This window comes from Salvelinus namaycush, chromosome 26, assembly GCF_016432855.1.
Source record: "Salvelinus namaycush isolate Seneca chromosome 26, SaNama_1.0, whole genome shotgun sequence".
NCBI lineage: Eukaryota > Metazoa > Chordata > Actinopteri > Salmoniformes > Salmonidae > Salvelinus > Salvelinus namaycush.
Window position 1 is genome coordinate 23427432 of NC_052332.1, and position 15125 is coordinate 23442556.

Below are 15125 nucleotides of genomic sequence, written 5' to 3' on the forward strand. Positions count from 1 at the left end.
GGACCTCGCCCTGAGCCTGAGCCACCACCGTGGTCAGATGCCCACCCAGACCCTCCCCTAGACTTTGTGCTGGTGCGCCCGGAGTTCGCACCTTAAGGGGGGGGTTATGTCACGTTCCTGACCTATTTCTGTTAGTTTGTTGTATGTGTTAGTTGGTCAGGACGTGAGTTTGGGTGGGCATTCTATGTTTTCTGTTTCTATGTTGGTTTAAGGGTTGCCTGGTATGGCTCTTAATTAGAGGCAGGTGTTTTGCGTTCCTCTAATTGAGAGTCATATTTAGGTAGGTTGTTTCACAGTGTTCGTTGTGGGTGGTTGTCTCCTGTGTCAGTGTTTGTCGCACCATACGGGACTGTTCGGTTTGTTTTTGTACATCGTCATTTTGTGTAGTCTATTTTCCCTGTTCGTGCGTTCTTCGTGTTTATGTAAGTTCGTCGTCCAGGTCTGTCTACTCCGTTTGTTGTTTTGTTAGTTATAGTGAAGTTCGTGTTTTTTCGTCTTGTCTTTAAATAAATTATGTGTTCACAACCCGCTGCGCCTTGGTTCCCTCACTACTCCTCCTCTTCGGATGAAGAGGAGGAGGACTACCGTTACAGAATCCTTCTGGCATCGGACCGTCATCCTAATGTACCCAGAACAGAAGGTTACATTTTCGTCAAGGGCTTATATAGTGGAGGGAGAAAGGTGTGTTTCACAGTTTTATAACCCATGTCTCTTCACAGGGGCGGGCCACTGATTGGCCCTAACCTTATGAAAACCCAAATCTCTCATTTGGAAGCTAAAATTACATTTAATATTTTCACCAATAATTTTATATTAAAACATTTGAATTGCACAATAATTCCATGTGAATCTGATAAATATAATGTGTAGACTTTCCCAGATACAGTTTAGGTCATCCTGTCATCAGTCATAATGTCTCAGATGACAACCGAACTGACATCATATTTATTAAGTACCAACGCATATTTTCAACTGGTTCTATTACCGAAATATGGTTCCTTTCCCTGCACTTGTTTGATGTTCCCAGACTCTCTATGTTTAACAAAGGCTATTCAAGAGAGAGAGGGAAGGGAGAAAGGTATTTATGAGGGGGTCATAAACCTTACCCACAGGCCAACATCATGACAATAGGGACAATGTAGCCTATTGGTTGTGCTCTGAGGAGACCTGAAATTGGAAGTGCCTCTTATGTTATCCTTTCATCGTGCTGACTGGCAGTAGCCTTCTGTCCTTGGTCCTGAATTGATGGTTAAGGTGTATGCTGTTTTAATGAGCGCATCTTGGGCTACCAGTCATCGTGGGGCTTCTCTTCAACATTGAATGCTTTCTTATGTGCAAAATGACAGTTGTTGTCAATATGATGCATTTCAGATAGGCCTACATTTTTGTAAATGTTGTATGTAGGACCAATACCGTGTGTAGACAAACTTTAACTCTGTTATCATTCATTTGCATTACACAGTTATTGTATGATAGGCTACTGTAAAAGGGATGTCAATACGATTAAAATGACACAGCCTACTTGTTCGCCCCTGCCTGCTCTCTTGCTATAGCGTGTGTGTGTTGCTCTCAGAATGGGCATTTACTCTTATTCACGGCAGATTCAAAAGACCTACTGCCATGTAGGACATTTCACATCAGCTATGACTATAGAATATGCACTTAGTTTGATTTAGTTTGCTTTTCTGAAACTCTCCAGCACAGAAAATATTGCGCAACTGGAGAAGTAGCAGCTTGGTTATACACATTGCATAGTGTCACAAATTCAACAGAAATGCAGCCTATAGTTTTAAACATTCCTTAGGGATAGCCCCCTTTTTTTCAATTTTCAACTAAAATGACATACCAAATCTAACTGGCCCTGAAGCAAGGATATGCATATTCTTGGTACCATTTGAAAGGAAACACTTTGAGGTTTGTGGAAATGTGAATGGAATGTAGGAGAATATAACACAATAGAGCTGGTAGAAGAAAATACAAAGAAAAAACTCAATACAAAGAAAACCTTTTTTTCCTACCACTATCTTTGAAATGCAAGAGAAAGGTCCCAGTTCTAGCCATTACTCTGGTTGTAATTCCGATGGTGTCCACAAGATGGCAGCAGTGTATGTGCAAAGTGTCAGATAACTTGAAGTATGAGCGAACTACATGACATTTAGTGTGAATTCACCCAGGTACATTTGGGCAAATCGTGAAGGAGACATTTGCATTCATATTACATTTTTCTGCAAGAATATCATCAAATCTGTATACTTGGACTTTGATTTAGCTTTTACAGTATTAGTAGCCATATTATAAGTTCAACATTTGCAAAACAACCAGTTTTCATAACTTCATAACTCTGAATAGTCTTATAATTTTTGTCCAAAAGGAAAAGGCATGCTGTCGCAAAAGGTTAGCACCTACATTTTGCGACAGATACAGGGTTTTACCAGATACTCCCATAAAACCCAGCTCACTGGCTATCTAGCTAGCTTTGTTTGACCCCGATTGGTGCTTATTTGACAAAGATACAGTCGATCAAATGAAGACCGGCCGCGTCATCGGTGTGCCATGAAAGCGTTGCTTACAAATTTTTCTGACCAAATTTGTATCCTATAGGATATACTACACTCCTAATGATATAGTGAAGTCTGGTTTATGTTCTAGGATCTCTGAGGAATACATACGAACGTCATTTGACTGGTTGAAACAATGTTTAGGGTTAGATTTACACAGATTCCTTTCTTTGCAAATTGAACGAGTGAAAATACAAAATCGATCGTGCATGCTATACGGACCTTTTTAGGATATGAAAAAGGATTTTATCTAACAAAACGACACTTCATGTTATCTCTGGGACCCTTTGTATGATAAATCAGAGCAAGATTTCAGAATGTAAGTACATATTTCACCTTTAGAGGTGAAATTATCAAACCTATTGCAGTGAAAAAAGTGTTTTGTTGTTTGGAGCTCTCCTCAAACAATAGTATGGCATTTGTTCGCAGTAATAGCTACTGTAAATTGGACAGTGTAGTTATATTAACAAGAATTTAAGCTTTCAGCCGATATAAGACACTTATATGTACCGATATTTATTGTTTCTCTAAAATCTGCGATGGTGACACAAGGCGCTGCATGATTTACAGCTGTCCCGTTAACGGGACGCCTATCCTTAACAATCTTTTTATTTATTTAGTATTTATTTAATGAAATACAAACAAAAACAAACAAAAATGTATCAAGCTGTCAAGAGGTGTGTGTGTGTGTGTGTGTGTGTGTGTGTGTGTGTGTGTGTGTGTGTGTGTGTGTGCAGGCCCGGCTCCAGGATGACATGCCTGAGGAGGCATTTTAAATCCATGGGGGGGACAACAACTAGTATTGCTTTATAGCCCTAATAACACAAGGTAGATTGGTCCTACTACTGTTCAATTGTTAAAAAAAAATGTATCTGAAATGTAGCCGTGCACTTCAACCATTGGTTTATATAAAAACACACGAAAGATATGTGCCCCGCTATGACATGTATCTGAAATGTCGCCCCAGCTGCAGTAGACCTACACATAATTTGTACCTACGGACACGCACAGATAAACTCGGCAGGATGAGCATCACTAGCTTATCAAAGATTGTTACAGGCTTCATAGCTTAAACTTCTATAATTAATATTAAACAACTACATTTTACTTGGCATACATTGCCTTCAGAAAGTAATCATACCCCTTGACTTATTCCACATTTTGTTGTGATACAGCCTGAATTGAAAATGTATTAAATACATAATTTTATCACTTATCTACACACAATAACCCATAATGACAAAGCGAAAACATGGGTTTTGAAAATTTTTGCTAATCTATTGAAGATGAAATACAGAAATATCTAATTTACTGTATATATGTCCACATACTTTGTGGACATATAGTATGTGGATACCCCTTGGTGGCAAAAATAACTTTTGCAACTAATCAGAGAAAAACAACTCCAATGTAAATTCTGATGATAATAGGTCTACACCAACATACTGTTTCTTTCACCATCGGGATTTGATAAAAATGTGAATATTACTTGGTAGGAGTTCATAATGTCCATATAAGGTAATTTCTTGATAAATACAAACAAAATACTCTGGACAGTATTAAAAACAGAAAACAGGGTAAACTTCTTAATTGCATTAATTTAATTTGTCAATGAAGAAGAAAAAAAAAATTACAAAAAAATGCATCTGGTGATATTGGTAGCCTTGCATTTGTGACATGACAAGACCAATCTGTATATCTGTGAATGATGCATCAGGGAGCCTGTGCTCAGTGAGAGCTTCCTCAGACGGAGGGCAGGCTGGGAAAGATGTTAGACCACCAGTTCACAAAGCGCACCCTCATCTTCTCATGGACGTAGTTCTTGTTCATGTGTGCATTGATCTCCAGGTATTTTTGCCCAGAGGTGGTGTATGCAGGCCAGGTCACAGGCACCTTCGACTCTCCGTTGTTGGGGTCTCTGTGGTGGGAAAGGGGTTGATGGTAAGAAAACATAACGGTGAGAACATTAGATACATTATAGTTTTTGTGAGGAAAACATCACTTATACAGTAATCACATCCAGTGGGGGAGAGATATACATGATTGCATTGCAGCTCTTTTTTACCCGGTCCTGGCGAAGTTGGTCCAGTAGGCAATCAAGTATCTGGAGACGTCACGGTGGCTGGGCCAGTATGCCAGGGGCGTGGTGAAGGGCTTGCCGAACACATACTGCAGGTCATCCGCATGGTCAGCCTCCATCCAGCTGGGGTAAGGTTGGACTATCCCAGCCATGCGGCTGGGCTCCGAAAAGAGGTAGGAGTAGGTGCGTGCAGATCTGGGGTAGGGCAAGGAGAGGAGAAATTACTAGATATCAGATATGTAATGCTAGGATGGGAAACAAACTGGGTGAGAAGGGCTGTGCTACAGAAACAATGAGGAAGACTCACTGGGCATTAGAGGCGTGCAGGTAGAGAGCAACCTGGGTAGGAACCAGGAAAATGTAGTCAGTTTCGATCATAACAACGGTCTTCTTGATTGTCTTCTGGCTTGGCTCATCTCCCCAGTCAGCCGTGTACTCTGCGAAAGCGTTGTTTGTAGCGGCCTCTCCCTTTTTAGTCAAAGAACTCAAGAGCAGTTTCACGTCTGACCTGTAGTGAGAAAGAGGAAGAGAGATGCACTATATATACAAAAGTATGTGGACACCCCTTCATATTACTGGATTTGGCTATTTCAGCCATACCCATTGCTGACAGGTGTATAAAATCGAGCACGCTGCCATGCAGTCTCCATACACAAACATTGACAGTAGAATGGCCTTACTGAAGAGCTTAGTGACTTCCATTGTGGCACAGCCATTCTACTGTCAATGTTTGTCTATGGAGATAGGATGCCACCTTTCCAACTAGTCAGTTCGTAAAATTTCTGCCCTGCTAGAGCTGCCCCGTTCAACTGTAAGTGCTGTTATTATGAAGTGGAACGTCTAAGAGCAACAACGGCTCAGCCCCGAAGTGGTAGGCCACACAAGCTCACAGAACAGGACCGCCGAGTGCTGTAGCCCGCAGCATGTAAAAACTGTACTACTGTACTTCCGGGTTGGAGCGAGTAGTCGCATTTCGCTTCGCTCCACAGGTAGTATTACATTTCATTTCATTTCATTTCATTTCATTACAGTACAACGGTTTGATTTGTTTGATCTTAGCACTTTTTTCTTAGCTAGCTACATAGCCGTCTTTGTATCAAAGATAATTGTGTAGTTTAGATTATTATCGAATTATCGAATCTTCTAACGTTGTCAACACTGCTAGCTAGCCAGCTAGCCAACTTCTACCGAATCATTACAACGGAACGATTTGATTAGTGTAGTGTTAGCTAGCTACATAGTTGTCTTTGCTGTCTTTGTATCTAAGATAATTGTGTAGTTTAGAGTAATTATCTAGCCAGTTATCGAGGTTACCTAGCCAGCTCCACTTTCAAACAAAGTCAGCTAGCCAGCTATTTTCGCCGTCCTAACGTTGTCAACACTGCTAGCTAGCCAGCTAGCCAACTTCTACCGAAACAGCACAACGGAACGATTTGATTAGTGTAGTGTTAGCTAGCTACATAGTTGCCTTTGCTGTCCTTGTATCTAAGATAATTGTGTAGTTTAGAGTAATTATCTAGCCAGTTATCGAGGTTACCTAGCCAGTTATCGAGGCTACCTAGCCAGCAACACCTTCAAACAAAGTCAACAACGCAGCCACTGCTAGCTAGCCTACTTCACCAGCCAGCAGTACTGCATCATTTTAATCATTTTAGTCAATAAGATTTTTGCAACGTAAGCTTAACTTTCTGAACATTCGAGACGTGTAGTCCACTTGTCATTCCAATCTCCTTTGCATTAGCGTAGCCTCTTCTGTAGCCTGTCAACTATGTGTCTGTCTATCCCTGTTCACTCCTCTCTGCACAGACCATACAAACGCTTCACACCGCGTGGCCGCTGCCACCCTAACCTGGTGGTCCCAGCGCGCACGACCCACGTGGAGTTCCAGGTCTCCGGCAGCCTCTGGAACTGCCGATCTGCGGCCAACAAGGCAGAGTTCATCCCAGCCTATGCTTCCCTCCAGTCCCTCGACTTCTTGGCACTGACGGAAACATGGATTACCACAGATAACACTGCTACTCCTACTGCTCTCTCCTCGTCTGCCCACGTGTTCTCGCACACCCCGAGAGCTTCTGGTCAGCGGGGTGGTGGCACTGGGATCCTCATCTCTCCCAAGTGGACATTCTCTCTTTCTCCCCTTACCCATCTGTCTATTGCCTCCTTTGAATTCCATGCTGTCACAGTTACCAGCCCTTTCAAGCTTAACATCCTTATCATTTATCGCCCTCCAGGTTCCCTTGGAGAGTTCATCAATGAGCTTGACGCCTTGATAAGTTCCTTCCCTGAGGATGGCTCACCTCTCACAGTTCTGGGTGACTTTAACCTCCCCACGTCTACCTTTGACTCATTCCTCTCTGCCTCCCTCTTTCCACTCCTCTCCTCTTTTGACCTCACCCTCTCACCTTCCCCCCCTACTCACAAGGCAGGCAATACGCTTGACCTCATCTTTACTAGATGCTGTTCTTCCACTAATCTCATTGCAACTCCCCTCCAAGTCTCCGACCACTACCTTGTATCCTTTTCCCTCTCGCTCTCATCCAACACTTCCCACTCTGCCCCTACTCGGATGGTATCGCGCCGTCCCAACCTTCGCTCTCTCTCCCCCGCTACTCTCTCTTCTTCCATCCTATCATCTCTTCCCTCTGCTCAAACCTTCTCCAACCTATCTCCTGATTCTGCCTCCTCAACCCTCCTCTCCTCCCTTTCTGCATCCTTTGACTCTCTATGTCCCCTATCCTCCAGGCCGGCTCGGTCCTCCCCTCCTGCTCCGTGGCTCGACGACTCATTGCGAGCTCACAGAACAGGGCTCCGGGCAGCCGAGCGGAAATGGAGGAGAACTCGCCTCCCTGCGGACCTGGCATCCTTTCACTCCCTCCTCTCTACATTTTCCTCTTCTGTCTCTACTGCTAAAGCCACTTTCTACCACTCTAAATTCCAAGCATCTGCCTCTAACCCTAGGAAGCTCTTTCCCACCTTCTCCTCCCTCCTGAATCCTCCTCCCCCTCCCCCCCCCCTCCTCCCTCTCTGCGGATGACTTCGTCAACCATTTTGAAAAGAAGGTTGACGACATCCGATCCTCGTTTGCTAAGTCAAACGACACCGCTGGTTCTGCTCACACTGCCCTACCCTGTGCTTTGACCTCTTTCTCCCCTCTCTCCCCAGATGAAATCTCGCGTCTAGTGACGGCCGGCCGCCCAACAACCTGCCCGCTTGACCCTATCCCCTCCTCTCTTCTCCAGACCATTTCCGGAGACCTTCTCCCTTACCTCACCTCGCTCATCAACTCATCCTTGACCGCTGGCTACGTCCCTTCCGTCTTCAAGAGAGCGAGAGTTGCACCCCTTCTGAAAAAACCTACACTCGATCCCTCCGATGTCAACAACTACAGACCAGTATCCCTTCTTTCTTTTCTCTCCAAAACTCTTGAACGTGCCGTCCTTGGCCAGCTCTCCTGGTATCTCTCTCAGAATGACCTTCTTGATCCAAATCAGTCAGGTTTCAAGACTAGTCATTCAACTGAGACTGCTCTTCTCTGTGTCACGGAGGCGCTCCGCACTGCTAAAGCTAACTCTCTCTCCTCTGCATCCTTCTAGACCTATCGGCTGCCTTTGATACTGTGAACCATCAGATCCTCCTCTCCACCCTCTCCGAGTTGGGCATCTCCGGCGCGGCCCACGCTTGGATTGCGTCCTACCTGACAGGTCGCTCCTACCAGGTGGCGTGGCGAGAATCTGTCTCCTCACCACGTGCTCTCACCACTGGTGTCCCCCAGGGCTCTGTTCTAGGCCCTCTCCTATTCTCGCTATAAACCAAGTCACTTGGCTCTGTCATAACCTCACATGGTCTCTCCTATCATTGCTATGCAGACGACACACAATTAATCTTCTCCTTTCCCCCTTCTGATAACCAGGTGGCGAATCGCATCTCTGCATGTCTGGCAGACATATCAGTGTGGATGACGGATCACCACCTCAAGCTGAACCTCGGCAAGACGGAGCTGCTCTTCCTCCCGGGGAAGGACTGCCCGTTCCATGATCTCGCCATCACGGTTGACAACTCCATTGTGTCCTCCTCCCAGAGCGCTAAGAACCTTGGCGTGATCCTGGACAACACCCTGTCGTTCTCAACTAACATCAAGGCGGTGGCCCGTTCCTGTAGGTTCATGCTCTACAACATTCGCAGAGTACGACCCTGCCTCACACAGGAAGCGGCGCAGGTCCTAATCCAGGCACTTGTCATCTCCCGTCTGGATTACTGCAACTCGCTGTTGGCTGGGCTCCCTGCCTGTGCCATTAAACCCCTACAACTCATCCAGAACGCCGCAGCCCGTCTGGTGTTCAACCTTCCCAAGTTCTCTCACGTCACCCCGCTCCTCCGCTCTCTCCACTGGCTTCCAGTTGAAGCTCGCATCCGCTACAAGACCATGGTGCTTGCCTACGGAGCTGTGAGGGGAACGGCACCTCCGTACCTTCAGGCTCTGATCAGGCCCTACACCCAAACAAGGGCACTGCGTTCATCCACCTCTGGCCTGCTCGCCTCCCTACCTCTGAGGAAGTACAGTTCCCGCTCAGCCCAGTCAAAACTGTTCGCTGCTCCCTCACGACGCCAGGTCAGCGGAGTCAATCATCACCTTCCGGAGACACCTGAAACCCCACCTCTTTAAGGAATACCTAGGATAGGATAAAGTAATCCTTCTAACCCCCCCCCCCCCCCTTAAAAGATTTAGATGCACTATTGTAAAGTGGCTGTTCCACTGGATATCATAAGGTGAATGCACCAATTTGTAAGTCGCTCTGGATAAGAGCGTCTGCTAAATGACTTAAATGTAAATGTAATGTAAATGTCTGTCCTTAGTTGCAACACTCACTACTGAGTTCCAAACTGGCTCTAGATGCAATGTCAGCACAAGAAATTGTTCATCCGGAGCTTCTTCAAATGGATTTCCATGGCCGAGCAGCCACACACAAACCTAAGATCACCATGCGCAATGCCAAGCGTCGTCGGAGTGGTGTAAAGCTCGCTGCCATTGGACTCTGGAGCAGTGGAAATCCGTTCTCTTGAGTGATGAATCACGCTTCACCATCTGGCAGTCCGACGGAAGAATCTGGGTTTGACGGATGCCAACGCTACCTGCCTCAATGCATAGTGCCAACTGTAAAGTTTGGTGGAGGAGGAATAATGGTCTGTGTCTGTTTTTCATGGTTTGGGGCAAAAACCCTTAGTTCCAGTGAAGGGAAATCTTAACGCTACGTTATACAATGACATTCTAGATAATTCTGTGCTTCCAACTTTTTGGCAACATTTTTGAGAAGGCCCTTTTTTACTTCAGCATGACAATACCCCCATGCACAAAGTGAGGTCCATACAGAAATGGTTTGTCGAGATCGAGTTGGAAAAATCTTGACTGGCCTTGACTGGAGGCTATTATAGCAGCAAAGGGGAGACCAACTCCATATTAATGCCTATGATTTTGGAATGAGATGTTCGACGGGCTGGTGTCCACATACTTCTGGTCATGTAGTGTACCTCTATATTGTTTTATGTCCTACGGATTCGTGACGAATAATGACGAGTTAAATGGAAAGTGACCCTGTCAGGTAGACTTCATTCATACATAGCATCCAGCCTAGCTGATGCGATGCTGTGCAATATTCCTTATTTTTTATAACTTTTTTTCTCTTGCCTCCATTGATTTAGTCATCCTAATGTTGGCCATCCTACAAGGGTAAAAATGTCAATTACTTTTGAATGGATGATGCTAGAAACATGAGGTTTGGACCATTGGTTTTCTTAGAGGAGTTTCTACAAAATTTACACATTATGCATTTTTGATTGGATACCCTAGAGATAAGGCTCAACAGATATAACAACCTCTTCTGAATCTCACTGTGTTAGGGACCTGGCTGAACTGATAACCCTGTCCTTTATTATTTGATTCTACTACCACTTGTTAGACTCAGTTGGTTCTGTAAAATCTGCAGTCCCATTTAAGCTACACCATGCACATGGCCAACGACAAACAGAGTGCCCTCTTCCGCCCAGGGAACCAATCAGCCCTCTTCCTCCCAGGTAAATAATCAGCCCATAGCATAAGCACTCACACAGGGACATTTGCACTTGGATTGTTGATATTGGGGATGTCCTGGCCAGTGAAGAGGTGGGCATCCATGCTGTTGACCCCAGCGAGGTAGTCAATGTCAGCGGCGTTGTGGAACAGGTTACCTGGGTGATCAGGCAGGAAGTCTCCATCGATCACAGGGGAGAGGACCAGGTTGTCTACCATGGGGGCTAGAGAAAACAGGCAGAGACAGACATACCTCTTGATGCTATCGGCAGGACATGGCCATCACCAAATTACTGTGTAAAATGGTTGGCTGAGGAGACGTGAGCATCAGGCTAATGCTCATCTATACAGGTATCATTACAGGCATCAATGCATGCAAATCACATCCTCCTCAGCGTCTTTCTCACAGTGTGCCACAGCCCCGTACATTAATCAAAGTGAATACTCACTGGAGGGAGAACCACTCAGGGACGTGGAACCGGCCAGAGTGAGAACCTTAGCGTCAATAAGTTTCAGGCAGGCCATCATCTGATCATCCTTGGAGCAGCCCACCTTCTCAGCAACCTACAGAGACAGAAAGGGGGATGAGACATCCCTTTAACAGCCAATATCCCTCTCTGTCAGTCCATATTCCACCTCATTGTTACAGAAGTACACATACGTTCTCTGCAAAGGCACGGGGGTTCCTGTTGATAGCCCAGGGGCAGAGAGCAACACCACTCTGGGAGATTGCCCTGCGGATCAGCCCTTTGTTATGGGGAGAGAGTGTCTGTGTGGCGGTAAAGTACATTCAAACTCGAATTAGTACATTGCATTTGCTACATTATCATTTGCTAGCCTACTGTGGACAGAGGACCCAAGCCGAATGGCATATCTGTACCTATCTTTGCTTACAATCATAACAGGAGAACCCTGCTTAATGCTTACACATATCTAACTATCTAAAAAGTTCAACGTTAAAAAGGTCTGAAATACAAGTGTTTTCCATCAACCATTTTAGACACAGGACACAGAGTTCTCCGAGGTCTCAGGAACTTGTGACAAACAGCTGACTATGTAGCGTACAGGACATCATGGTCCAGAATAAAGAAGCAGAAATCTCACTGTTCTCATTGTTAAATGTATCACCACCCTACCAACTAACTTCACAGACACAACAGTTAACAGAAACTAGACACTTTGATAATTAACGTATGCTTTACGGCAGGAAGACACTGAATAATCATGACATTTTAATGAAGAGTATATAACATTGAGACTGAAGAAACATCATTCTACTAGACTTTCTTTGTATTTTGACATCACTACCTTTGCCCTGAGACCTCTGTATTAAAACTGTTACTCTCCTTTTTTAGTCCCACACCTGGAAGCTGGAGCTAACAGCGCCGGCAGACTCCCCGAAGATGGTGAGGTTGTTGGGGTCTCCTCCGAAGGCACGGATGTTCCTGTTTACCCAAGCAATGGCAGCGTGCTGGTCCCACAAACCATAGTTACCTGACATGGAAGACAGTTTTGTGAGCCAGCAGCAGTACTCTACCTACTAATTTCCCGTGGCAGATTCTGCGTGTCAGGGCCGGCTCCAGGCATAAGCGGTCGCTTATGGAACTCAGTCTGGGGTCTTAACTTACTGTTGAGAGTTTGAGTAGTAGAATACATAAGGTGCGATTTAAAAATGTTGTTGTGCATCAGCAGTTTTTCTCTTGTTATGTCAGTTACTGACAGTCACTCAATTAGCCATGTCAGCTAAGAATGTATTGATTTGTAAGTTAGTCTAGACAGCTATCATTGCCTAATACCGATTGGGCATGCAGGGCATGTGCCCAGGGGACTTGACCTTCAGGGGGCCACCATTGATTTTGTTTGTCACTCTCACTCAGATATCATTAACATGGCATAAATTAAGTTTTGGCTAAATGTGTAGAATTTCAGGAAATTTGCATTAAAACTGCAAAAAAAGTCCCTCCACACCATGGCTAGATGGGTAGAGTTTCTTTTTGAGTTACCTTTTGCGAGGTTGGAGACTTTGTTTTTGATGGAAGTTTCCATTTCTAACACATACAGTATGGACACGAAGTTAAAGCAATCACGACGCTGACTAAATTACTCAAGATTTTACTTCTGGGTTAAGAGAGACCATGTACCTACTAACATACTGTACATCTGGCTCCAACAGAAGGGCTCAAGTTTCTGAACGAGCCAGTTGATTACCAAAAGTTAAACAAACACACTATTCTTAAACAGTATTCTCATATAGTGGATTCAGTCACCTGAGAATCAGTACATGAAGAAAAGGTCAATGTCATACATCAGCTGATGTAACAACGATTGTGCCACGGCCATTCACCCACCCACCCACCTAGCCAGCCCGCCAGCCCACCAGGCAAAGCCTTGGTTGACACCTACCAGGTCCGCTGGCATCTCCAGAGCTGAGGAAGCCCAGGGTGCCCACACGGTAACCGAGGGTCACCACGATTACGTTGCCTCTGTTAGCAATCTCCTCCCCGTCATACAGATAGTTATCCAGGAAGTTAGCGCCCATAGAGCCACCAACCTGGAAACCACCTCCATAGAGCCACACCATTACTGGCAGACCAGTGGAGACTAGAAAGAGAGGAGAGATATTTCAATACATTTGTAGAATTACACCATATAGTCATGTCATTATTAGTATTACTACACATCAGCAGTTCATACTATATGATGTCTTGATATGTGGATGAAAGACAAGGGCTGATGCCTTGTTAGCTGATGTCCTACTCTAGTGACAGGTAAAGACACAGGCACAGGTGTAGGATCTTAATTTGAGCCAGTTTGCTTCAGAAGGAAAATAATTCTGCAGCAACAGCAAATGTGAATTCTTATGTGGATTATAGTCAATGGACATTTTCGTTGAGGTTTATGCAATTTTCAAAAGAGAAAATCAGGTCTGAAATTTCGAAGTGAAAATTACAAACTTCAGAAGCTTTTTAAAATGTCAAATGGATTACAAGTTCACTGCAACTGGGTGATCAAATTAAGATCCTACATTTGTACATAATACATACCGCTGCTGCCCTGAGGGACCCATATGTTCAGGTATAGGCAGTCCTCTTGGCCACGGGTGTCAGACTGGAGCAAGTTCAGCTGCATACACCTCGGCTTGAACTTAGTGGCCTTGAGAACACCTGGAAGGAGACACAGGGAGAAGCAGAGTCAACTGAGATGAATGTTAGTAAGAGTAAGGTCTGATACATACCTGTCCAATATTTATTTTACAATCTGCTTCAGTATTAGTACATTGTTTTGTACAAATAACATGATATTCCTTGCTGAATGGATAGACATCTGAGGCATTTAGTTTTTTGGTACCCACCATCCCATCCAGGGTGACGCTTGGGCTTCTCAAACTTGCCGGGCTTGTCAGCGAAGGGGATTCCTTTGAAGACGTCCATGGTGTGAAACAGTCCATCAGAATTGATGTTCTTCCCCTGCACCATGCCTCCCTCAGTGTACACCACTCCAAGCTACACATCCACACCCAAAGGTCAGATACTAACTCATTAAACATTCAGTAATATGTGCATGTGTAAAGCGTGAAACTGTTTTTATAATAGGCACCAATCTATTCAGTGTTGCTGTTTTATGGATGTAGTGTCATTGTTTTTTGTTGTTTATGAGTACGAACTGTTGCAAAAAAGATGTTCAGCTGTTGAATTCACACTGCTTGTCAACCCATTGCTGATAAACATGTGAAAAACCTGCAGCGTGAGTACAAACGCAGGAGATGTTTTTAACTCTCTGATGTTTTAAGCCTTTGTGTTTTACTATTGTTTACCTTCTCAGTATAAACTAAATACTTAGTAGCCTTTTTTTGTCCAACTACATTTCTATAGTATCTTCTTCACCTCAACGAGGTGATCAAAACCACAGATAGTAAGAAAAAACACAGCTACATTAAAACAGCTACATTAACAAATATGATATTTGGACATTTGTTTTACTAAAAAATATAATTATTTATTTAATTACAGTAAAGATGAAATGATCAAAACCAAATCAACTAAAATGGACTTACAGTGGCAGCAGAGGCGGACCCCAGGAACAGGGCAGCAGAAACCAAAATCCGCAGCGTCTTCATAACGGTCATCCAAAGACACCTGTAAGCACACCTTTTATACAGGAGGAGGCCCCTCCCATATTATACCATCACGGAGCCTGTTTTGTTCAAGACAAAGTCCATAAAGGTGCCCACTGGTTAAGTTTTTACTGCTCCTAGCAGAACTCGGTGAGGCAAATGTGAAAGTTTGTGCTCGCTAGAGCTGAGCGATTAGCGCTTTTTGAGTTTGTTTCGGTTTGATTATGACATTGTTTTCAAAGTTTTTGATTTCAATTATATATATTTTTTAATTAAATGTGTTACGCATTATGTGGGTTGAATGTTGTA

The 15125-nt window shown here is 44.3% G+C and overlaps 1 protein-coding gene across 1 annotated transcript; it reads right to left on the reverse strand.

Moving 5' to 3' along the window:
• Nucleotides 1-4136: 4136 nt before the first annotated feature.
• On the reverse strand, nucleotides 4137-14824 carry LOC120021541 (bile salt-activated lipase-like). Its single transcript, XM_038965332.1, has 11 exons — nucleotides 14757-14824; nucleotides 14055-14205; nucleotides 13747-13866; nucleotides 13106-13303; nucleotides 12066-12196; nucleotides 11364-11471; nucleotides 11152-11266; nucleotides 10740-10926; nucleotides 4946-5146; nucleotides 4624-4833; nucleotides 4137-4476 (listed from the first exon to the last, which is right to left on the reverse strand). Exons 1-11 carry the CDS (start codon nucleotides 14817-14819, stop codon nucleotides 4302-4304), a joined length of 1659 nt encoding a protein of 552 aa, XP_038821260.1. The 5' UTR covers nucleotides 14820-14824; the 3' UTR covers nucleotides 4137-4301.
• Between the last annotated feature and the right edge of the window lie 301 nt (nucleotides 14825-15125).

Excerpts from the sequence above, each read along its gene's own strand:
- LOC120021541 (XM_038965332.1), bottom strand. The coding sequence starts at position 14,819 with ATGAAGACGCTGCGGATTTTGGTTTCTGCTGCCCTGTTCCTGGGGTCC. Across the intron at positions 12,197-13,105 it reads TGGAGATGCCAGCGGACCTG|GTAACTATGGTTTGTGGGAC; the intron begins GTAGGTGTCAAC and ends CTTCCATGTCAG. Across the intron at positions 10,927-11,151 it reads CCTGAGTGGTTCTCCCTCCA|CCCCCATGGTAGACAACCTG; the intron begins GTGAGTATTCAC and ends TGTTTTCTCTAG.